The following is a 24951-nucleotide window of genomic DNA, read 5'->3' as shown; positions in this document are numbered from 1 at the left end:
GGGCCGTAAACCCGGAAAACGGCACAGCTGGGACTTGAACCGCGTCTGTTACGGCTTCTATCACCGGAGACAAAAGAAGGGAGGGGTTCGCTGGTGCAGGAAGTGAGGTGTGGCCGCCACCCTGCACAGCCCCTCCCGGAGAACCTGGCTCTTGGTCCAGGGACCGAGCAGTCGGGGCCTTTCCCTGCCACGCCCCTCCCAGCAGGAGACTCAGGCAGCCTTAGGTAACTGCATCAGCACAACCGGACCGAACAGAGAAAGGGCCAAGAGAATATTTTTAGAGGAGAAAAGCTCTAGGCTTTATTATTTAAAGAAATAAACATGGGAGTTCCCTGGTGGTTTAGTGGTTAGGATTCTGGGCTCTCACTGCCGTGGCCCGGGTTCAGTCCCTGGTCGGGGAACTGAGATCCCACAAAAAGAGAGAGAGAGAGAGAGAAATAAACATAACCAAGATAATACTTCCAGAATAACAAAATGAAAGCTATCACAAGGATTGGTGTTTATTAACGCAGAGCGTTGTCCAGTTTGGGGGGAAACAAGTTCTCGTTCCATTTGCTGAAAGCTTCTTGCTTGAATCTTTTGGATACTCTCGTTTCATTCCCAGAAAGCGTGGCCTCTCTTCGCAGGCCTAGAGATTCTTCTAACCTCACTGTTTCCTGTGCTGTCTTGTTTTCTCCTCTGAAAGGTCACCTTTACCTGTTCATTTATCTTGTAACCGGTAGCACAACTATGAAAATGACATAATTCCAATAAGCATTTCTGATGGATGACAGAAAGAGTTTTAAATGCATTTCCTCAGACCCCCAATGAGGAAATAGTCTATCGCAGGAGGGATTGCATGAGATCAGGCATTCTTCAAGAATTTACTGCCTTTGAGAGGCATTGGAATGGTTTAAGAAAGGAGATTTTTAGAGATAACTTTTGTGACGATTAAAAAACAAAACAAAACAGGAAAGACAGCTGTTGGTGAAGGAAGACGTGTTTTTCTGTCTGGAGCCAGGAGAAGTGTGGCGGAGCACAGAGAAGGGGTCCACGGACTTGGAACCACAGGCCGTCAAGGCGGCAGAGGACCAGGAAGCCTTGGCCCTTTACTGCCCAGACAGGAGACCCAGGAGAGGAAGTGCCTCACCCCAGGTCTCCCGCTGGTGATGCTGGGGTCACGCGGAACAGGGAGGGCTCAGGCCACCCGACAGCGCTGGTGCCCCCCCCCCCCCCCCCCGCCGCTGCTCTAGGCCTCAGTGGCCTCAGCTATCACATGGGTGGTGGCCGGTCTAATCCCCCCAGTGATTCTATAGGACGGCAAGGAGCTGCCCTGGCCGGATGAGGCATCCACATCTGGCCAAGGGACCAGGAGCGTTTGCAAAGCAGGATGAAGCAAAGTGCTGTGACCTGAACAGGAGCGCCTGGGCGGAGGCTCGTGGGGAGGAAGCAATGGAACCTGAGTCAGAGGAGGGCTGGGAGGGTGGCTGGCCACGGGATTTCTTTCTCCATTTCACTTACTGTGAAAACACAAAAGGCAGTTTTAAAGGAGACCAGCCTCACCCCACAAGCATGATCCCACTGCCCTCGCATGACCACCTGTCTCGTTTCCATCCCCGTTGCCTCCCCAGGGCGCGGCCTGGGAGCTGGACTGGGCCCCCGGCAACAAGGAAGCGTTGGGTGGCAAGCCAGCCTCAGCCTCAGCTCACTGTATGCAGCGTCCGCCAGGTGACAGGCTCCTTCCCACCCTCCACTCCACCGATCCTCCCCACAAACCTTCAAAGTCACGAGGGCGAGAATCCCTGCGTCCAGTTGTCAGCCGAGGAAATGCTCAGGGAAGGGCAGCAACTTGCTCAGGTTCTGGAGGTGAAGACAGAGCCCGTACAGACAGAGGAGCGGCGGGGCGCCTCTTTCTTGTCACTGTTTGACGGGCCTGGGGCCCCCTCATCCTGCCCCCCACCCCCCGCAGGCTGGCGGGAACTGGTGTGGGCACCGGGCTCTAAGTCTAGGCTGTAGCCTTGCAGGTTTGGAGAATCAATTAGGTGTCCCTGTGGTTCTTGGATTCCAGGGGGACTGACTCACCAGAAACAAATTCATGAGAGACTGATGTATCACATTAGTATGAATTTACTAATTCGTAACAAGAACGATTCTGGTAAACAGGAGACTCTTAATTACTGACCAACGAAGAACTCTGCAATACAAGGGAATACAGAGAATTCCCTTTCTTCTCTGAGGGCGGAGAGATGAGCACCAGATTCTGTGGATTCCCTTCTAGGTCGGAAAGGAGGAGGGTGACGAGGTGGGATAGGAGTGCCTGGGCTGGAAGGTGAGCTCAGGAAGCCTTCAAGGAAGCACGAGGATGCAGCGCAGCTGAGAGCATGGACAGAGTAACTCACATCCAGGTTCAAGTTCTGGCTTGGCCGCTTACAAACTCTGTGACCTTGGTGCAGTTACTGAAGCTTTCGAATCCGCGATTTTCTTATCTGTCCAATGGGGACAACAGGGTGATTGTGAGGATTCAACAACATGACGTGTGCAGAGGTGTCTGGTATATAGTAGGCACTCAATAAATGCTAGCTGCTTTAAAGCTGGATTTTTCAAGAGCACAGAGGGAAACATCAGTTAAGATCCAGGAGTCCCAGGAGAAGGGGTCTAGAAACTCAGGTGTGACCGAGAAATACTTAGAAAGAGTGGGCCGACTCCTTCAGGGGATGGGGTCCCAGCAGGAGCCCCTAGTATGGTAAGCAGGAGGGGACCCACTACCCTGCAACTTGCTCAGGGTCGTTGAGCTGTGCCCTTCAGGGAGAGGGTCCAGTCCCTCCTTTGGACAGCAGGCGATGGCATGGGGGAGGGGGCCGCTTTCAGATGTTTCTACTCAAGCCTAGCCTGTGACACACAGAGTTGGCTGGAGAGAGAACGAGAGCGAGAAGCAGGGCGGGGTGGGGGGGGGTGACTCAAGAACTGAGGGACCAATTTGGGGAAGAGATCAAAGAAGCTAAGAGCCCCGATGAATGACAGTCAAGCAGGGCCAACAGGCCTGGAGAGGAGATTTTCTAGACGTCAGGGCCGGGGAGGAAATCATTTAACCCAGCACTGGGCTGTCACAGGGCAGCGAGGATGCGATTAAGGGCAGAGACATTTTATCAGGAACACCTTCTAGCCAGACGACAGCTTGGCTTCCTCTTAAGAGGAGGAGACAGTTTAGCCCCCGCAGGGAAAGGTTTATGGCCTGGCACTGACCACTGCCCTGCCTGGAAGGGGTGGCTCCCCGTGCTGGGAGCTCTGGAGCTTCTCCCCAAAGCCATTGTGTCCTGCATTGCTGGCCCTTCCTCCCAAACACTTTTGGAGATGACCCGTGAAACCCACAGGCATGTGCGAAATTGCCTGGCCATTCTGATACTGTGAGCTTGGAGTGGTTTCTACTGAAGCAAGAAAGATTGAAGCTAGACATTAGGAAGGACTTCCAGGAGGAAAGGTGAAGATAAGGAAGGTGACCATAAAGAAACAGGCAAGGAATCTTGCTCCATAGTAACCTGGCAGATGTCTAGAGCAATGTCCTACCCGGCTGGTGATTCTGCCATTTCCATCTCTTGTGTCACAAGACTCCTGGTTTTTGGCAAGCACACACCTGACTGACACAGGCACCTGTAGGCCATCAGAGACCTTTCCCCCGATGTGGGGTGGAATGCGAGGAGGTGGGAGGATAGCCTTCCCTGAAAATGGCTCAGGACCAAGGAAACGTAGGAAACATCTCTGCTGGGTGAGGTAGGGCTGGTTTGGGTGGACCTGGAGGAGGGAAATGGAGAGATGTGGTCTCATGCCCCGCCTCTGGGATGGGCTGTCCACACATGGTTTGTGTGGGCCACCGTCATAGGGCTGTTGGAGGGATCCAAGAAGGACCAGATGAGGTCTTCGCTCTCCGGGGAGAGCACAGCAGCCCAGAAGCCAGGGAAGCACAACAGGCCCAGATTAGGGGAGGAAACCTGCATTTACCGAGCATCAGATAGGTGCCGAGGCTTTATGGTCATTGTTTTATTAACTCTCCCAGCAACATAGGTATCCCCACCTTACACAGGACGAAACGAGCTCAGCGGAGTTAAGGAACTAGCCCAGCTCCACACAGCTAGTGAGAGGTGGGATTTTAACCACAGCCGTCTGTCTGGTTCTTTTATTTTTTTATATAAATTAATTATTAAAAATTAAATTATTATTACAAATTTATTTATTTATTTTTGGCTGTGTTGGGTCTTCGTTGCTGTGCACGGGCTTTCTCTAGTTGCATCAAGCTGGGGCTACTCTTAATTGCGGCGTGCGGGCTTCTCATTGCGGTGGCTTCTCTTGTTGCGGAGCACGGGCTGTAGGCATGCGGGCTTCAGTAGTTGCAGCACGTGGGCTCAGTAGTTGTGGCTCACAGGCTCAGTAGTTGTGGCTCACAGGCTCAGTAGTTGTGGCTCGCAGGCTCTAGAGTGCAGGCTCAGTAGTTGTGGCGCACGGGCTTGGTTGCTCCGTGGCACGTGGGATCTTCCCAGGCCAGGGCTCGAACCCGTGTCTCCCGCATTGGCAGGCGGATTCGTAACCACTGCACCACCAGGGAAGCCGGTGCTTTTGCTTTTTATCTTACTTGACAAAATAACATGTTGTAAATCCTGAAAAGGAAAACGATGGTTGCTACTTATATAGGGCTGAGAGCATCTCATATACATTACTGCTGCAATCCTTTCCTAGAGAGGAAAGTAAGGCCCAAGGAGGTTAGGAGACTTGCCCAAGGCCACACGCAGGTGCATGGCAGAGCCTGGCCGCCTGGCGCTGGGTCTGCGTTTGTAACTTCTACCGTGCTGTGCTGACACCGCCTCGCGCGCTCCCTCCTCTCAGGGACCCCAAAGGCACTCACACCCTTGACCTGGCTGCCAGCGGCTCACAGGCTGATGCTTCTTCCGAGTCCATCTCTGCCAGCCTCACCTGGCATTTCCATGGGCTATTTCTGCATGGCTCCGGACGGTCCCCATGGTGCCTTTGGAAATCGTTACCCATCTGGCCACACGGGGCCAGAAGCAGGGTTCCTTAGGGAGCAAGTCCATTATCTCACTCGAAAGCCCTCCTTGCTGCAGGAACGGGCACAGCCTGGCTGCGTCAGAGCCCTGCCATCTTTCCAGTCCGGCCTGGAGCTGGGGGCTGGGGGCCGTCCCCCGGGAGGGCCTCCTGCCCCTTCCTGGGCTCTGCTAGACCCTGAGAGCTCCCGAGCCGCCCCCGCCAGCACGAGGCGCACTTGGCAGTGCCCCTGCCCAGCAGCCAGTGCTGCTTATGCAACATGACAGGAGGAGATTCGCCCCTAAGGAGAAGCTGGGGACGATAAACACAGATCCAGGGCAGGCATTCCTCCGAGGAGAGAAGGAGGAACCCGCGGGTACGGATGGGCTGTTTCCTGAGCTGGGTGAAGCGAAGGTTTTTCTCTGAACCTCGCGTGCACGTTATTCGTATTTGCATGTATCAGATAGTTCATAATAAAAGGAAAACGTGGACGACAAGCCAGAGCTCACTAGCTGTAACCATTCAGTGCAGCTGTGAGGTGACCGTGGGGTGTGTCAGGGACAGATTACAGGCCACACTTCTGCAGCTGCAGCCTCAGGGTGGGTGAGATGGGAATGTGGGCAGACACGGGAGGTGAGAAAGCCCGAGGCGTATTCAGGGGCTCAGAGGGGCATGCACTTGGGAGCTGTGTGCGGTGTGTCAGGCAGCGAGCGGGGCGGGCGTCCTTACAGCCTGATTTTGCTTCCAGATCCACGTCTACTGGGAGGAAAACAAACGCTCAAAAATATTAGGCTTCCAGGGGCAATAAGATGGCGTTAGTCCGTGTGGCCCAGCTTGTGAGTCTGTGAGGGAGGCGTCCTGAGGAAGCTTCTAGGTGAGGCCTCCCTGGTGCTGGCGTCCCGCCGAGGAGTGGGCTACGCAGGGGCCGCTTCCACGTTGGACTCTGGGGCCCCACCGTGACTGGGCCTGGGTCTGAGGAGGGCACAGGCCCGGAGGAGGAGTGTGATGCCTTCAGCAAGAAACCCCCCCAGACAAAGCAACCCAGCCAGCACCTTCTGGAGCAGCCGTTTAGTCAAAGCCTGGAGTCTCCCAGGAGCCGCCGGTACAGACAATAACTCACTCTCTCGGGGCCTTGGGATGTGTCACAGCCAATGAAGGCAGGGCGGCCTCCGCAAGCGGACAGCAGGGAAGACACGGCCGCCCTCCTCCAGGGCATCCTACCGTGAACTGTGGCGTCCAGCTTGGATAACGCGGGGTCAGGGAGGCGGCGAGGATTCTGTTGTGGCCCTGCGTGTGGTGTGAACAGGAAGGTGCAGGGCGGCCGGCATCTCCTAGCCTGTGCTTGGAATGGGCGGCGAGTGAATTTGTTCCTTACGCTGGCCCTCTGTTCACTGCAACCTCTCCCCAGTAGCATCTGGGACACCCAAGGACACTTGACTCCCCTTGCTTGGCCTTTATTCTGACCACCTGAGATCACTTTATCGATTCAGGAGAGGGAGAGACAGGAGTGTTTTAGTAAAGGCTGAAAAATCTTGAGATGTGAGGCTTTTTGTTAGCTTTTGTCTGGAAAATGCCTAGTTTCTTTGTCCCAGAAGCACTTTAAGAAAGGCTGGCAGAGACCGAGATAATCTAGTGCAATTGGTCAGGCCCTCTGGGGGAATCTTCTAGCCCAAGGAGTCCTCCAGCCTTCAAAACACTCCTGGCTGCGTCTCTGGTAATTGCTGCTCCGGCCTTTGCAGGGAGGGGAAAGCGGCCCTGCCTCCCCGCCCATCACCCGCACCAACCAGCCGCAGGGGCTGGGCCTCCAGGCTCCTCCTCCTGCCTTTCTCTGCCTTCGTGCCAGGACCTGGGGGCCCCCTCCCCTGAAGTCTTCCCCTCCCCAGGCATAGCACCCCCCTCCCTGGCCCTCACAGGCTCTGCAGTAGCTCCTGTCCCCTCAGCTCCTGGCACCGGGAAGGGTCTGCCTGGGAGCCCGGGGAGGACACCTCTGCCGGGACCAGCTCCCTGCCGGGGGCTGCACAGCTGCCCTTCCTTCTCCCTCATCCTTCCTAGGGACGGATGTTCCACGGTGGCCAGCACACCAGCCTAGGAGGTCACTTCATCTTCCTCACTCTCTTGGAAAGGAGATATTCACACCCCCATTTTGCAAATGAGAAAACCGAGGTGCAGAAAAGTGAAGTGTTTCGCTCGAAATCACCTGACTAGTGAGTCGTAGGACCAGGGGCTCCCTCCACTCAAGCTCTCTTACCCGTGAGCGAGGGTCCGTCGGTTTTGAGGGAGCAGTGCCGGTGTCTGAAAGCCCTCATGTTTCCTCTGGATGACCAGAGCTGCCTGCAGCGCTTGGCGCAGCTCTCAGCATATGGACAAAATCCATGATCATCCCTCCAGGAGAGCATCTTCAGCCCGATCCGCGGAGTCTGTAAAGCCTCTGAAAGTGGAGGTAAAGCTTGGCGTGTATGAAATCACGTGCATTTTCTGGGAAGAGAGTCCAGAGTCTTTATCAAAGACATCCGGAGCCCAGAAAGGCTTTGCAGGTCTGGGGGCAGGGAGACCAGGGTAATCCTGGCTGACAAGGAAAAGGAAGGAAAAAGAAAAGCTGGGTCTCCATCGCTGACTGGTGCCTCTGGGAAGGAGATTCTGAGTTCAGGGTGCTGGACGCTTGCTGGAGGGTGTTTGGGATCAACACCCATGGAAGGGAGGGCAGGAGCACGGCGTGGGGCAGAGAGAAGTCAACCCGTGTTGCAGGTCCACCAGGAGCCTTGGCTAATCCCACGGGGGCTCTGGAGGGAGAGTGACCTAGCCAACCCATGTTGGGTCATACGGCTGAGCCTTTATGTCCCCTCTTTGTCAGCTGTTGGATGCAGATAGCCCTGGGGAGGATTTGACTTTGGCCCAGTAGCTCACTGCAGTTCCTGAAGGAACTGGGGTGGGGGGCAGCTGACAGATGAAGGCCATCTTCAACAGCACCTCCAGAGCTGGGCAAGCAGTCCTTGAAGCGGGGTCTGGGTGGTACACCACCAAGCTCACCGCAGTATCTCTGCCCTTGGGAAAGTGTAAAAGGTCAAATGCCATCCACCCATCCATTCCTCCCTCCCTCCCTCCATCCCTCCACCCATCCATTCATCCATCCACCCATCCATTCCTCCCTCCCTCCCTCCCTCCATCCACCCATCCCTCCATCCATCCACCCATCCATTCCTCCCTCCCTCCCTCCATCCCTCCACCCATCCCTCCATCCATCCACCCATCCATTCCTCCCTCCCTCCCTCCACCCATCCATTCCTCCCTCCCTCCCTCCCTCCATCCCTCCACCCATCCATTCACCCATCCACCCATCCATTCCTCCCTCCCTCCCTCCATCCATCCGCCCATCCATTCACCCATCCACCCATCCATTCCTCCCTCCCTCCCTCCTTTCATCCACCCATCCATTCATCCATCCACCCATCCATTCCTCCCTCCCTCCCTCCCTCCATCCGCCCATCCATTCATCCATCCACCCATCCATTCCTCCCTCCCTCCCTCCATCCATCTGCCCATCCATTCACCCATCCACCCATCCATTCCTCCCTCCCTCCCTCCTTCCATCCACCCATCCATTCATCCATCCACCCATCCATTCCTCCCTCCCTCCCTCCACCCATCCATTCATCCATCCACCCATCCATTCCTCCCTCCCTCCCTCCATCCACCCACCCATCCCTCCATCCATTTAACATTTATTAAACATGACTTAAAAGCCAGCCCACTGTGATAAGCACCTGTGACAAAAAGGTGTACATAGCACCGTCTGGTGGAAGACAGAGACATATCAATGAATACTTAGGGCACAAGGTGGTCATCGCTAAAACAGAGGCAAGTGCCAAAGATTACTGGAGCATATTGTGGGGTGGACTCTTCCTGGGGCAATGAGTGAGTCCTGAAAGAGTTGACAAGGCAGAGAAAGAATGGATGGGAGGGTTAGGGGCATGAGGCCTTTCAGGCGGGAGGAAATCACGGGAGAGGCATGGTGGTCTGAGGGTGTGTGGCAGATCTGGGGAGAGTTTCAGCGTGGACAGAGTGGCTAGGTCACTCCTGGAGATGAGGCTGGAAAAGGAGATTGGGGTGAGATCATGACCGCTCTTGAGTACCACACGGACATGAGTGGAACAATGAACTGTATCCGGCATTACTGGAAGGTCACTGCTGGGTTTTGAGCAGAGGATTGGCGTTAACACATCGCATTTTAGGAAGTCAATTCTGATAGCAGAGATGAGAGACAGGCTGGGTGGTCACTGGAACCTCAGGGGAGTCCTATATGTGCCAGGACCAGGCTTGCTCAGCGGGTACCTGGAATCCCACTGCGCACAAGCCAGTGTCCCACATGAGTGACCCTCCCCTGATGATGCTGAGTTTCAACACAGATCATTCTGGTCCTGTGTGCATGTAGTATCCTCTGAGAAACTGCTTGTTCCTCCAAGTTCTCAAAGACTTTCATTTCCCATACTCACGCCGTGTTCTCATGCGTGGCATAACCTCCGTGGATGGCCTAGGCCCCTGTACGTGTATCAGCCTAATGTCATGTGGGTGTAACCAAAGCCTTCTAAGAACCTCTCATTCTGATGACACCCACGTTCTACTTTTCCCTTTTCAAATGGGTGCCCCAACCCAGGCAAGACTCTTGTGACTAGCATCTCCCATATGTCAGCAGCGACCTTAAGCTGCCCCAGGCTAGGGGACTACCATTCAAGGAGTCTGTTTCTGCAGCTGGAGATGAAGCCCAGGACAGCGAAGTTCATCAGGATTCCTCTCCAGAAGCTCAAGCCAGGGGCTTAAAAGAAGCTCTGCTTGTCACAGACTTAATCCCATTCACATGATTCCTGTCCACGCGCCAGGCTGCCTGAAATTGGACCCACTAGGGATGCCGGCTTTATGATGTGAGGTCAGCCTGGCAAATTCTGGAAACTGAAGGGACACAGCTGGTGTCTTGGGAGGAGTGATGCTCTGGGCACTGGAACAATGGACTTCCAGTTCCGTAAGAGACTGTGGATTGAGAGAGATGGTCCTTCCAGCTATGACACCCTGGGCTGAAGATCTGAGCTTTCCCTGTGCCCGAAGCACAAATCCATACCACCAGCACTGGACAGACGTCCACCTCGGGCGCGCCCCACACCGTGGTGGGCCCCACCAGGGCGTGAATACACACAGGTTCCTCAGAGGCCACGGATCCCATGACTTGGTAACTCCCAAGACCAAGGCTCTTCATCGTGTTCTTTCTCCAGTGGGTGGAGAACAGTGGTGGGAGCCAGTCCATCTTCACTTCTCTCCCTAAAGACCCTGGGAGTTAGTCGGGGGTCTGGGAAAGGCCACGAGGAACGAGGAAAAACCCTATTATTTCAATTTTGTGAAGGTTGACAGGAAGGCTAACTATTGAGAACCTCTTCCACTTAGGAATGCTCCGTGCTATTTTTCTGGACATTCTTGTGGGACTCCATGCTATAGGGTTTCAGCTCAGAATACAACCACCATTGCTATCAACTACCGTGTGCCAGGCAGTGTACTGGGGCTGTGCCAGCTGTCTTTATTCCTCACAGCAACGTTGTAAAGGCATTACAAGGATGCCTGTTTTGCAGATGAAGAAATAGAGCCACAAGGAGATTATGTAATTTGCCCAAGGCCACATCATAAGTAGCAGAACCAGGATTCTAACCCAGGTCTGCCTTCCATATTCTTTGTCCTCCACTGACAAGCCTAAACCTTGCATATTGATGACAGTAGTCTTGGGTTTCCATCACCACCTCCTACCACACAAGTCTGTGGAGTATTAGAAGGAAGGACGACAAGGATGGGCTCCCCTTTCCAAAACTTTTCATCCTATACCTTGGGGGGCACAGTCTCTCAGGTCCTTGTGCACATAGGTGGGCAAAGACAGAGTTGGTTCCACCAGCCAGAGAGCCTGGAACCTTGGGGCTGGTGGGCCTTGGTGGTCTGGCCTCAGCACTGGAATCCAAGCTCCCAGAACGTCCAAGCTGGAGGGTCCCTGGAGATGAGTAAGCTCCTGCGAGGTGGCAGGTAAAGACACTGACTCAGGAGGACGCGAGCTACCCGAAGCCACAGCGCTAGTTAGAACGCTGTGTGTGTGTGTGAGTGTGTGTGTGTGTGAGTGTGCATACACGTGCACGTGCACATGCTGGAGATGACAGTGGGGGCCTCCTGTCTCCCAGACCCTACGGACGAGCTCAGGTGAGAAGGCCTTGGAGCCGTCGTCCATATCCAGAGTGGCGGCCCACGAAAAAGGTTATTTTAAAAATGTGTTTTGTTTTAATGTAAGTAGTGTCTTTGGGACCAGGTGACCGCAAGAAGTGTCAACAGGAGAGTGGCGGATGAGACACAAAAGAGCAGGAAGCCAATGTAGGTTCATTAATGATCAGGTCACTGCTTTGGGCAACTGGGGTTCAATCCCATGGGGCACGTCTGGGAGACGGTGTGAAACGTGTCTCAGAGCTGTCCTGCCCCAGAGACAAGGACGCTGGGGTATTTGTCCACCAGCCTCCACTATCATTGGTGGAGCACTGCTACTGAGGGGCACCAACTCCTTAGAACCTCTCGCCAAGCATCCTCCAGCAGCACAAAGAGAGCAAAGGGCTATCTTTAAAGGTGTTTGGTCTCTAAAGAGTCTTGAAAACCTTTTAGGGTTAAGAAGCCTTGGGCATCAGTACCAAGGACAGTGCAGAGAAGAGATGGGTGAGACCCAATGCTGTCCCCAGGAGGCAAGCTGTGCTGGGAGTGGGAAAGGGCTACTTCCATAGGCTCTGCGGGAAGAATGGCCATGTCCTATCACAAGAGGAGCTGAAGTTAGATCTTAAAAAGAACTTCCTGGTGATACTAGTGAAAAAGCCACGTACTTAGAGCTCATCCAACTCTACAGCTTGATTGATGGCCACAGAAGAAATGACCAAGCAAAATGCAGTGGCAAGGAGCTTGAGGCTGCTCGTCGCTAGGGCTGGCCAGTGAGCTCTTCTTTATCTATGTTTGGTGGGGTGCGGGGGAGTGCTGGGGAGGACAGAAGAAGTTGAATGAAGAGAGGATTCTTCACTCCACCCTTGCTTATTCTAGCACCAGGAGACTCCAAAGTTTGGGTGGAAACAAGAGCTTGAAGAGGTCCCTTCTCTGGCACGATTGGGGGCATCTTACGTGGGACAAAGCCGTGGAAGAAATAAGCCCTAAGGTTGACTGGCCCTCAACCAGAGCCAGCCCACCTCCCTGGGCCCCCACTCCTCATATGCGAAAAAGGGAGATGGGAAGGATGAACTAGATAACCTTAGAGACTCTGTCCACTGCTGAGGCCATGCCAGTAGCCTTGGGTTCTCTTCAATTCATCCTTCAACAAGTGTTTATGGAGCCTTCATTGTTTGCTCAGCACTAACTGGGGAGAAGGGATTCGCATAGAATACAAGCGCCGGGCTCTGGTGGGGGCGGGGAAGGGAGATGGGGGAAATAAGAGTCAAGGTTTACGGAGCATTTAGTCTGTGCCGGGCACTGTGCTAAACACCTCACATACGCTGACTCCCTTACGCCTTGCATGAGCCCGTAGGGCAGGTACTAGTGCCTCCTCTATACTGATGAGGAAACCAGGGGTCAGGGAAAAAGCCGCTTGACCAAAGCCACACAGTAGTGGGGCTGCACTGGAGCCCACACCGTGAGCCGAGATGCTTCTCCTCTGTGAAGGAGGCGGTGACTCTCTGCTGTTCTAGCAGATGGAGCCTGAAAGCTGGAAACACCGGAACGTCTTCATGCAGGAGATGGCTCAGCACTGGGCCTTGGGGACGGGCAGAATTCAGAGGCTGGCCGGGGAGGGGAGCAACCTGAGTGTAGCAGCCCCCCGGGCAGCCAGAGTGTCGTCTTGGAGGAGGCGGGTGGGCAACAGCTATGGCCAGCCTGCTGCTGGCTCCACAGGAAGAGAGTAGGGGCTGGGGAAGAACAGATACTTCATAACCCAAGCCAGGATTATAAGCACCACTCCTCCCCCAGCCCCTTTGGGCAGTCTACAGAGGGAGCTGGCTCAGCGAGGATCAGCTTCCTCCCAGCTACTTCAGCCACTGGCCAGAAAGCCAGGTCATTGGTAATTACGGTAGTTAACACACATAGAGCAGGGACCAGGGGGCAGGCCATTGGTAATTACGGTAGTTAACACACATAGAGCAGGGCCCAGGGGCCAGGCCATGGGTAATTACGGTAGTTAACACACATAGAGCAGGGACCATGGGCCAGGCACGGCTTTAAGAACTTTAACTAGCTTAAGCCTTCCAGCATCCTTATGAGGTAGGCACTAGTATTATTCCTGCCTTATAGATGGGGAAACAGAGGAAACGTGAGGTTACGTAACCTGCTCAGGGCCCCAGAGCCAATAAGAGGCAGGGCCCAGCCTGGAACTCAGGTAGTTTACCCTTAAGCACCTGCTCTACCGCTTCTAAGCAGGTTCCTGAGCTGCGGCCAGTGCCAGCCACTCCCTCCCTCTGCCCCCCGGGGACCCTCCACAAGTTCAGGCTCTCCTCCAGGGCTGGGGCCCTTCCCTAATGGGGACCGCAGGAGGCCCCCACCAGCCCCTCCGCTGGTGAGGCCCGTCGCTGCCAGAGGGCCCCAGCCCCCCTCCCCCGCACTCACATGCACCCCGCCCCTACCCCCAACCGAGCACAGTTGCCTTTCGTTCACAGTGACGGCTCCTGCGCCCAGGCCGGTGCGGGCACGGAGGACTCCGTGGCGGCGGCGGCGGCGGCGGCGGCCGGCAGACCCAGTGCCCACGCCCCGAAGGCTCAAGCCCAGGAGCTGCAGGAGGAGGAGAAGCGGCCGGGGGCGGGGGGCGCCTCCCCGCGGGCCGGCCTCCACTGCGCGGCCTCCCCAAGCAGGCAGCAGCCTGTCCCGGCAGCTGCGCTCTGCGCCCGCGCCCCTGCCGCCTCCGATTACGAACTCTCCCTTGACCTAAAGAATAAACAGGTACCCAGGGCCTCCGAGGGGGGTGGGAAGGGTGGTGGAGGGCCCTGTCTCGGGCGCTGTCCAGGATACCAGGGATGCCCCTGTCTAGGCCGCCTCTGCTGCAGGCAGACCTCTTTGCTTCTAGTTCTCCCAAACTGGACCAAGTGACTGCCCTTCCCTGCAGCCCAGTTCCTCAGGCAACCAGCCTTCCATGGCAGGGGTCACCCTTGTAATGCCAGGCCCACAGGCAGCATGTTCAGGGCTCTGCCCCTCTTACCACTGCAGGAAGACCAGCTGCTGACACAATTCCCACCCCAGAAGAGACGGCCCAGCTTACCTGCCCACCCAAGGGGCCAGCCCCCTGCTCAGCACACACAGGCTCACATGAGGTTTGAAGACGGTGGTCTCCTCCAGGTAGACTGAGGCGTCCCAAGATCAGCCCAGACTGGGGGAGTTCAAAGACCCCCTTATTGGAGAACAAATTGCACTGAGGAGTTCTGAGCCTCCAGCTTCCATTCTGCGAAGCAGGAGGAGAGAAAGTAGTCAGTCCCTGGGTCCCAGCTGCACCCTCCAAAATGATAACGGCATGGCTTGTATGCGTGGGAAATTAAGAGACCTGAAGGAAGATCTGTGTGCGTGTGTGTGTGTGTGTGTGTGCGCGAACGCATTTAGAGAAAGAATTTATGACTTAATATTGCTAAGAAAGAGCATTGAGCGTGGAGCACAGATGTGGGATCCAATCCTTGTTCTTATTCTAGTTCCTCTGTGACTTGGGAAAATGCCAGTTAAGCATTCTGGGCTTTGGTTTCCTCATCAGCAAAATTGGGAATTAGATCTTGAATCATCTCTGAGGTCCCTTCTAGCTCTAAAAGGTGTAGGTTCTAAAGAACCATTCTTTAACCCAACGGACTGTGAGTTTTCGAAGCGAAGCTAATAGAAAAGTCACTAAGACTGAGTCAAGCCCAACCAGTCTTTTCTTCCTTTCAGCATAGATGTCGAGCTATTATCCAAGGTCAGGGGCTGCAGGCGGTGCACCAGGCTTCAGTAAAGTATTTGACAAAATCTCCCATGATATCTACGTGGACAGGATAGGAAGTGGGTTAGTTGACAATATAGTCGGGTGGGCTGTTCTCAAACGGAATTGTCAAAAAACACTGATTTTTCTATCAGTGCCAATGCCAGGGTCATTGAGTGGGGCACTGTCCTTGGTCCTGCCCAGGTCAACCATTTCAAAAAAGGACTGATGCAAAGCTGAAAGGGAAAAGCTAATACCTTGATGACAGAATCCCAGATTTGAAAAAAAGAAAAGAACTCATTAGGAAATATTGTTTAAGTGGAAAAAAATCAGATGAAAGAGGGAAAAATCTAAAGTTCTGTTCTTAGCTTTGAAAATCCCACAGCACTACTATAAGATGAGCAGGCTTGGTCGTGGGTGAGAGGCCTTCGGGATTCAGTTGACTATAAGCTCAAGATGCGTCAATAGCCCATGAAGCAGTTGCCAATGATATGGGTCCAGCAGCCTTCACAGATGGGTGGATAAAACCCCCCGTGTAAGGGGGCAGCTGCCTGGAGCCCCACACTAGTTACTGGTCAGGCTGTCTGGTTCTAGGGGTTTCATTTAAGAGGGAAAAAGAGAATCTTGAGGTTCTAAGGTTCTTCTAAGAAAGAAAACAACTGGCTGGGGTCATACAGGGAAACTGTAGACATGAAAACCAGTTTTAGACATGGAAGAGCTGAATGTGAATTGGCTGGATTAGATTATTTTCTATCATTCCAGGTAAAAATAGTGGTACTAATGCATGAAACTTGTAGGAGAGGAAGGGGTTTGTTTTTAGCTCCGTTAACAATTAGAGCTGTTAAAAATGTAGACTGTCCCGCTTCTGAGGTAGAGAAGGCCCATGCCGGGGCTGGGAGGCAGTCCATCTGGAACCGCATGCTGTGATGTGGGCGGTCAGCTGGCACAGATGAGAACGTCCTCTCAGTTCCACTCGGCTCCGCCCCTTGAGGACAGAGACCATGTCCTATTCATCCCATCCCCTGGCATCCAGCAGAGTGCCTCGGGCAGAGTAAGAGCTCAGCGAGTGAATATTTTTTGAATAACTGCGATGCGTAAAGCAATGAGGGAGTGGGGTACCAAAAAGAAAAAAAACATGGTCCCTACCTGCTCCCCAAAGAGAATACAGTTCAATTTAAGGAGTATCCTGTTAGTAACACCAAAGGAAACTGGTGCTTCTGCTTGGGCAGGGAATTAGTTTAATTCTAACTGATTAGTGGGATAGGGAGCGTTGTGCAGGGTTCTGATGGGCACTGTGGACCTTTTTCATGCTGGGCATAATTCTAGTAGATACAGAGGGCACGCATGTGATTTCCAAATTCAAGTTCTCTAGGGAGTTTGTGTCCTGTTCTCTGCGCCTGTCGGGTAGCACCCACTGGAGCCCATCTGGGATGTCCAAACTGCATAGGTCTCTGTGTTGTCCAAGCCCGGCGGCCGTGGAGCTGTGTTCACAGCATCCAGGCCCCGCTCCTGAGTCAGGGTCCTGGGTGGCAGCCGCTCTCTGTCTGGAGAGCAGATCTCCTGGACCCCAAGCCTCAGGGTCCAGCCTCACCATGGGGTGCCTCTCAAGGCGAGAAGTGGTGGCCATGTTTCCAGGTCACCGTCCCTCTCTGGGCCTCAGTTTGCTCACTTGTGTCTGAGGCTCTGTCCCGCTCTGAAGGTGAGAGCGCTACCGCGGGCGTGAGGGCTGCAGTGGACCAGCCTGCCGAGGGTGGCGGTGAAGGCAAGATGCGCCAGGGTGCTGCTCTGCTCCGTGGTCTCAGTTCGGGGACGGCGGTGCACAGCTGCTGTGCTGGGCCCCGTGCGAGGCCTGGGGCACCGCGATGCACAAGACGCAGTCCTGGGTCTCAGGGAGCTCCGGTGCCAGTGGTGGGCGCTGACACAGGACGGCACAGGCGACACTAACAGCACTGCAGCACTTTCTGTGCGCCATCTCCCCCCCCCCCCATCTGCACAATGTCCCCGCGGCCTGAGACTCTCACTGTCCCCATCTTAGGAATGAGAAGACCGAGGCTTAGTGATGTTAAGTGACTTGCCTAAGGACACATTCCTAGGTATGCACCCCGGTGCAACCAGAACAGACCCCACAGTCCACGATTTTAACCCAGCGCCCTCCCCATCTGCTGCCACCGCGGTGAAGGGGTAGGTTCTGCGGAAGCGGTGTGCAGGGCACTGCGGGATCCTGGCACAGGGCAAGTAGCCCGACCAGGGTTCAGAGCAGGCTTCCTGGAGCAGCCCCACCCGAGGGAGTATCTGGCTCAGGGAGCAGCTGAGCCGTGGCTCTTCCCCAGAGCCCCTACCTGGCTGCATCGGGAGAGGGTCCCAGGGCAGCCCTGCTCCCCAGCAGGCCTCTGTGCCCCTTGCCATGCTGAACACTTTCTGTGTTTTGGACGGTGGGCAGGGAGGTGGGCACACAGAGAAGAACAACCCTGCTCAGTGCAGGCCACCCGTCCTGCGGGCTTCTCTCTCCTCCCCAGACTCTGCCCGGGAGCCTCAGGTGAGGTGTGAGGTTCGCCTCGCCAAGGTCTGCAGACTCACACCACGTACTGCGTTAATCTTCTCAACTGAGAAATCCTGGCGCACGTGGGACCCGTCCCCGCCCCCTCACCCGGGCCTGGTGCCCCAACGTCCCTCAGAGGCCCCGTCGGGCTCAGCCATGCAGCCGCTTGGAAGAGGGAGCCTGTTCTGATGAACACTGAATGCTCGTTAGCGAGACAGCCGCCAGCCCCGCCCACTGCCTCCCCAGCAGGAGCCGAGGGATGGCTCTCCTGGGAGGAGGGAGGCCACAGTTACCCAGGACTCACGGGTATTCGGGTATTCGAGAGAAGTGGGCGGAGCTGCTCCTTGGCCGGTGGCCCCAGGGACCCCTCCCTCCCACGAGCTGGTCCCTCAGCTCTCTGGCCTGGCCCTGCTAAGAACAGGGTCAGGGAGGTGAGAGGGGCCTGGCTGGGGCGGATGGAGCTGACCCGGGGAACCACCGATTCCCCAAGGCCTGTGACCATGGGGGGAGGGGAATGCACATGGGGGGCGGGGCCGGTGGTACAGCCTTTGGCTCCAAGCCCAGACCCAGAAGACAGCCTGGACTGCATTTCCCCTGGTGCAGAGGAGAGAGTTCAGTTTAGTTCACGACCGCAAACATTGATTAAGCCCCAAACACGGGTCTGGCTCAGCGCTGGGCACGGGGGATGCAGAGGCGGATTACGCTGTGCCGCCTGTGACGCACCGTCTGGGGTGCTGAGATGCGAAGGAAGCGGTGGGGACACTGGGGGCAGCAGGCACCAGGCCAGGATGAGTGGCAGCCAGCTGTGTTAGACGATGGGGACAAACGGTGACGATCCCTCAGCTGAATTCAGAGACCGTCCTGAGCTGTGGCTTCGGGCCAGGCTCTGGGCTGAGGCCGTCCGTGCACCAGACGATGCGAAGGCCACATCCGGGGCCTCCAATAACTTACGCTTAATGGAGTCTTGGGGAGGGGAAAGGGGAGGGAAGCCTAAGTTAGATGAATACCACCAAGATTAGCAGGGGAAACTGAGTGTCAAAGAGAAGCACGAAACAACCTTCTGGGGGGGGCGTGGTTCAGGGCAGGGAGACCCCGTTCTGGTTGGGGGAACTGGGAGGCTTCGTGGAGGAGGCACATTTGAAGAAAGGGGAAAGGGCATGAGAGTGGGAGGTGAGGCTGGGGCGGACAAAGCCGGCTGCGGGGAGGCTGAGCGGGGAGATCCGCAGAGCAGGAAAGCCTAGTTGGGGGAGGGGGGCAGCAGGAGGCGGGGCTGGCGCGTGACTGTGGACTCCGCGTAGTAGGAGGGGCTGGGGGGGTAGGCGGGGCCAGGCTGCTCAGCGCCAGACCCCCAGGAGATGGTGTTTACACTTGTTTAGGGCAATGGTCTCAAGCGCCGGAAGTCCTGTGTTTACACCCGCTCGCTGAGGATACTGATCAGGGGAATATAGTGCAAGGTGGATGGGGGGTTGTCAGAGTGGTCCAAATGGGGGGTCCAGGAGAGCCCCACGTGGTGACAGTCTGGTGGAAAGTTCAGGATGATTGCAAAAGGCATGGAGGGGGCGCTATAGGACTTTCAGCCTGACAAATGCAGAGGATAAGGCAAAGGCCGACCCAGGGACAAAAGCGAGGTCCCCAAACTGGATGACCTTGTAGCCAGGGTGCTGTTAGGTGAATAAGGACGTCATCCAGAGCTGGTTTGGGTGAGCCGGGGCAGACGATGGGCTCTTGGAAATGTAGGTCTAGGATGGAGTCCAGGGATGGAGAGTTGAGAGTCCCAGAATCATCACTGTCAGCATCAAACTGCTACCAGTTATCGAGCACCTACTGTGTGTCAGGTGCTACGGGAAATAATTTAATTCTCACAACAAGCTACAGAGTCAGCAGGATTAGCTTCATTTAACAGATAAGAAAACTGAGGTTCAGAGACGTTAAGAAACTTGCCCAAGGTCAACCATCAGGGAAGAGGCAGATCTGGGACTGGGTATTTCCCCTGTGGGCTTGCTCATCCACCTATCAGAGTGAATGGAAGACGAGGTTCTCAGACAAGAGGTGAGAAGACATTAGCCCGTGGGACACCTTTAGAGTCGCCACGAAGGCTCTGCATGAGCTAGTTCTCCTTTCATCAGCTGTTAGTTATCAGCTACCAGGGGGCTGCTCTAAAGACTTCCAACATAGAAGTCAAGGAAGACGTCCAGAAATGCACAGGAAAATCATTAAAATGTGTCTGGAGAATGGAAGAGAGCACGCATATGACTCGTAACTAGCACAGTTAGGGACCTTGCGGTCAGAATATAGGCTCAAGGAGCTGTATGGAGACAGGAAATCCAAGACAGACTGGGTCATGAGAGCGGAGGACAAAGTTTCAAGGTGATAAAGTATCAAAGCTGCAGAAAGGATGGGGAGGAAGGCTGAGGATGGGATTTAGTGATTGAAGGTCATCAGTACCTTCCTGAGAGTCATTTCATTAGTCTGGTGGTAGCAGGAGGCAGCTGCAAGCAGTCAGGGCACACGGGGCGGGCCAGTGGTTCGGCACGTGCTCACGGACCGGGGCGGGCCAGTGGTTCAGCATGTGCTCACGGACCGGGGCGGGCCAGTGGTTCGGCACGTGCTCACGGACTGAGGCAGAGCGGGCAGACTGGTCCTCCTATAGGTTTGGTGGAAAAATACAGAGATTGGGCTAGTGGCCCAGAGCAGGGGAGTCAAGCAGGGTCATGTTTCAGCCTGGGACATTAAGGAGGGTCTGTAGGCTGGTGGAAAGGAGTCAAAACCAGGGTAGAGGCTGGAAATGCAAGTAGGAGAGACTAGGGGATGAAGTAAACTTACAAAGGAGGCCAGAGAGGGTGAAATCATCAGCCCGGGAGAGAAAAGTTACGGTCAGATTAGGAAGGTTTTAAGTTATTCAATAAATATTCATTGAAGATCTACTATGTACTCTAAGCACTGGGGATAGAGCAGTGAGCATGGCAGGCAAAGCCTACCTTCATGCGGCTCACAGTCCAGTGGAGGACCCGATGCAACAGACTCAGGAATTTAAAATCTGCTTTTCTTCTCTCCTTGGGTGAAGCGTGGACACTGGCTGGTAGAAGAAGTCTCCTCAGTTATCTCAGCCAGCCTGTGCCTCTAGGTGGGATGACACCATGCCAGGGGGTGGACCTTTCACCATTCTGGAAACACTTCAGGCAATGGGATTTCATACCTTCCCTCTATTGCCAGTAGCATCTCATAATCTGAAGAGAAGCTCTTGGGCCAGGGGTTTCCCTAGACCTATGAGCAGGCCAGGGAGGAAGGAGATGTGAATTCCTGTCTGGGGTCAGCTGCTCATGGTGCTTGGGGAGGGGTAAATGGGAGGTGGAACTGGCAAGAAGGAGGCAGGTGAGCAGTCAGTTCCCCTCCCTCCCTACTCTTCCCCTTGGAGGACTTTCCTGCCAAGGCCGATTCTGGGCCTCAGGAGCTACCATGCTCTCTTCCTTCTGGTGTGATTTCTGCAGAAGCAGGAGGAGAAGGCATCAGAGGCAGATACCTGTGTTTCTCTGGGGCCCCTGGGTACATGAGGCCATACCTAGATAAAAGCCCACAGGCAACTGTCCAGTTGGTATGGCAGGCAGCATTCTAAGAGGGCCCCAGAGATGCCTGATCCCAGTGGACATGCCTATATAATCCCCTCCCCTGGAGTGTGGGCGGGACTAGTGTATATGATGGGTGTCACCACTACGATTAAGTTACCAATCAGTTGACATTGAGTTAGTCAAAAGGGAGGTCATCCCGGGTGGCCTGAATGAATCAGGTGGACCCTTTACAGGCAGTGAGGCCTCACACAGAGGCTCTCTTGTTGACCTTGAAGGAGTAAACGACCACGCTGTGAAGGGGACCAGGTGGCAGAGAACAGCTTCTGGTAATTGAGGCCTCAGTCTTAAATCTCCGGGAGCTGAAATCTGCCAACAGGAGTGAGCTTGAAAGAGGACCCCGACCCGCAGATGGGCCTGCAGTCCTAGCTGACACCTTGATTCCAGCCTGGTGAGAACCCAGCTGAGCTGTGCCCAGACTGCTGGCCTCCAGAACTGCGAGGAAATAAACGGTGTTGTTTTAAGCGGCTACCTTTGTGGTAATTTGTTCTGCAGCAGGAGATAACTAACACACTTGGCATGCTTTAGAAGAGCGCCTTGGATGTCCCTGCAACACCAGGGCCGTGAGTCCCAGGAGAGCTTCCTGCCTCCTGCTTAAGGCCTTGCACCTTGTGAACTGCAAGTGCTTCTGGGAGGAGTCCTATAGGAAGACTCAGTGGCCTTCTAAACCTTAATATGAATACGTTTTCCAAGTCTCTTCAGAGGGAAGCATTGGATGTGGGGAGAGAGGCAGCATAATGCCACTAGGCTTGGGGATGGGAAAGGGCATTGGATGGTGAGACAGGAAGAGCCCAGGACACACACTGAGGAGGTCCCATTTACCTGGGCTTGTCCCTGGGCATTGGGATTGTATCTATGAGGTCTCCTGGGCTAGGAGGGTGCCTCTGCTGGTCCAGCTGTGGGGCACCCACAGGGAAGGGACAGAGGGGGCTGCCAGGGTAGTTGGGAAGTAGTCACTCCAGCTGCAGTCCCTGGGGGAGCGGGAAGTGCGGTGAAGTGTTTCTTGCATTGGGGGATGAAATTTGGCCTTTGTATCTGTACCCCTCCCCCATGATCCTGGGGGAGGATGGAGGAGTGACGTTGTTCTTGCCTTGAGTATTAATTTCAGCCACCTGTCCCGATTCTTAGTGCAGGAAGGCTGCTCTGTGTAAGTGGAGTGTACGGCTGGGAATACATAGTTTCAGGGCCCAGGAATACGTTCTCCCTTCCCAGGCTTCCCTAAGGACTATGGAACCCACCACAGTGCTACCATTTTGTCCATCCCCTTCACACAGGCTTTGTCTGTTATTTAAGTGCAAAAATCTCTAGGAAGGAGCACTGCTAACTGTTACTGGTCATTCACACCTCGGGGGAATGTCTTTCTAGTCCTTTCCTGAGAGGTTTTTGATAAGAGAGAAAAAGTGAGAGCTTAGCAACCCAAGGAGGAGAAAAGACCACAGATGGGGGACAGAGCTGAGAGGAGGGGAGGAAGGGCCTTGAAGGCAGACTGGCCAGTGCCAGAAGTTTTCCTGCGTTCACATCTGCCCAGATGAGGCAGTGCCGTCCCCACCCCGGGCCCTGCCAACCAGCCCCACCAAGCCCTGCCCTGGTTGTAACAGCTCCCATTGCTGGAAACAGAGGTGACTGGAATTGTGGAGCAGGGTAGCCTGGAGGGACTCCCCTTATTGAAACATCCATCCATCATCCATCTGTCTTTTTATGAAATTCACATTTATTGAGCTCTACCCTGTGCCAGTCCTTGGGCCGGATGCTGGGAACACAGAGATGATCCAACCCCAGTCCCAACCCTTATGAGGCTCCCAGGAACAGGAAACTACCCCAATGCATGACACGAATGCTGAGAAAGAAAGCAGGTGTACAGGAGTAGCAGCGATGTTTTTTAGCCTTTCTATTTAATTTTCAATTTTCTATTATTTAAAAATACACACAAGGGCTTCCCTGGTGGCGCAGTGGTTGAGAGTCCGCCTGCCGATGCAGGGGACATGGGTTCGTGCCCCGGTCCGGGAAGATCCCACATGCCGCGGAGCGGCTGGGCCCGTGAGCCATGGCCGCTGGGCCTGCGCGTCCGGAGCCTGTGCTCCGCGGCGGGAGAGGCCACGGCAGTGAGAGCCCCGCGTACAGCAAAACAAAACAAAACAAAACAAAAAACCCCCACAAAAGTAGAAAGAATAGTGTAATAAACTCCCATTTAACCACCACCCAGCCCTAACAAGTTTTATTAATAATTTCACCTAGCCCTCCCACTTCTTTTGATGGAGTATTTTAATACAAATTCAGGATGTCATGCATTTCAGCCATGAACTCCACCGTATGCATCTCTGATACGAACATTTGGAAATAACCGCCCCCTACCATTCGCACCTCGTCCGTCCCCTGCCCCTGGCATCACCAATCCCGGAATCCAGTCCTACATCCCACACCTCTGGGAGCCCTGGCATCTCAGGCCATGGCGTGCTAGGGTTTTCAGACATGAGCCCCTCAGTGCCCCGAAGCTGTGCCTTCCCGCGCCCCCGCCGAAGTTTAGCAGCTCAACCCCCTGCCCCAGTCGACAGCCGCCGCCACCGTCTTTCTCAAGGACTGTCACACCCCTTCCCTAACTGCGCTCGCGCCTCTTTGTCTTCGCTGCAGATTGAAATGCTAGAACACAAGTACGGGGGCCACCTGGTGTCCCGGCGCGCCGCTTGCACCATCCAAACCGCCTTCCGCCAGTACCAGCTCAGCAAGAACTTCGAAAAGATCCGCAACTCTCTCCTGGAGAGCCGCCTGCCGCGGCGCATCTCCCTGCGCAAGGCGCGCGCGCCCACGGCCGAGAGCCTGGCGGCCGAGAGGGCGCTCCTGGAGGGCTGCGGCCTCTCGGGGCTGCCGCTGGCGCGCTCGCCCTCCCTGCCGCCCACCATCGCGGGCACACTCACCGAACTGGAGGACTCCTTCACCGAGCAGGTGCAGTCCCTGGCCAAGTCCATCGACGACGCCCTCAGCACCTGGAGCCTCAAGACCGTGTGCTCCCTGCAGGAGAGCGGCGCTTACCAGGTCCACAGGGCCCTGCGCGCGGGCACGGGGCCGCCGGGCCTGGAGACCGAGGCGCGGGAGCCCGAGGGCGCCCACTCGGGGGACTGGGCCGAGCCCACCGAGCCCGCCGGCCCGCCCCAGGGCCACGGCAGCACCCTCATGATGGCCTTCCGGGACGTCACCGTGCAGATCGCCAGCCGGAACATCTCCGTCTCCTCCTCCACGGCTCTGTCCGTGGCCAACTGCCTGGGTGCGCCGACGGCCTCAGCCCCTGCAGAGTCCGCGGCGGGCAAGGCCGAGAAGGACGAGGCCGGCGGGCAGGAGGCCCTGGAGGGCCCCAGCGCCGGCCAGGAGGACGTGCCCGCCGAGGGCGCGAGCGTAGAGGCGGGTGCCGACGGGGCCCTGCGCGCCAGCCCGCCGGGGGCCGCGGTGCCGGCGGCGGAGGAGGAGGAAGACGGAGAGGAGGAGGCCGAGGAGGCGGGGAAAGGGGCGGAGGCCGAGGCCGGCGACAGCTCGGAGCAGCTGAGCAGCAGCAGCGCGTCCACCAAATCGGCAGCGTCGGCCTCGGCCTCCAAGGAGGCCCTGCAGGCCATGATCCTGAGCCTGCCGCGCTACCACTGCGAGAACCCGGCCAGCTGCAAGTCTCCCACGCTCTCCACCGACACCCTGCGCAAGCGGCTCTACCGCATCGGCCTCAACCTCTTCAACATGTAAGTTCCAGGAGGTGCGGGGCAGGGGCTGCACTTACGGGTGAGCAGCGGGCCCGGGAATGGACCGAATCGTCCCAGGGTCCTCCCAGGTGG

At 55.7% G+C, this 24951-nt stretch overlaps 1 protein-coding gene and 1 long non-coding RNA gene across 7 annotated transcripts in view; one reads left to right on the top strand and one right to left on the bottom strand.

Annotated features, from left to right (window-relative positions):
* Positions 1-24951, top strand: part of IQSEC3 (IQ motif and Sec7 domain ArfGEF 3) — a 98447-nt gene that overhangs the window by 35529 nt on the left and 37967 nt on the right. For all 6 annotated transcript variants that reach the window (XM_067756104.1, XM_067756103.1, XM_067756108.1 and 3 more), the window contains exons 3-4: positions 13704-13983; positions 23768-24858. In XM_067756104.1, coding sequence (XP_067612205.1) covers positions 13704-13983; positions 23768-24858 — 1371 coding nt within the window. The remainder of the gene's footprint in view (positions 1-13703; positions 13984-23767; positions 24859-24951) is intronic.
* LOC137233458 (uncharacterized) lies at positions 1230-23014 on the bottom strand. The gene is made up of 5 exons (XR_010947421.1): positions 19962-23014; positions 8772-14479; positions 7259-8052; positions 1756-2465; positions 1230-1499 (listed from the first exon to the last, which is right to left on the bottom strand). It is a non-coding gene; the product is annotated as an uncharacterized lncRNA (long non-coding RNA).

Source organism: Pseudorca crassidens, chromosome 11, assembly GCF_039906515.1.
Source record: "Pseudorca crassidens isolate mPseCra1 chromosome 11, mPseCra1.hap1, whole genome shotgun sequence".
Lineage (NCBI taxonomy): Eukaryota > Metazoa > Chordata > Mammalia > Artiodactyla > Delphinidae > Pseudorca > Pseudorca crassidens.
Note: the sequence above shows the minus strand (reverse complement) of the source record. Positions and strands in the feature narration are given on the sequence as shown.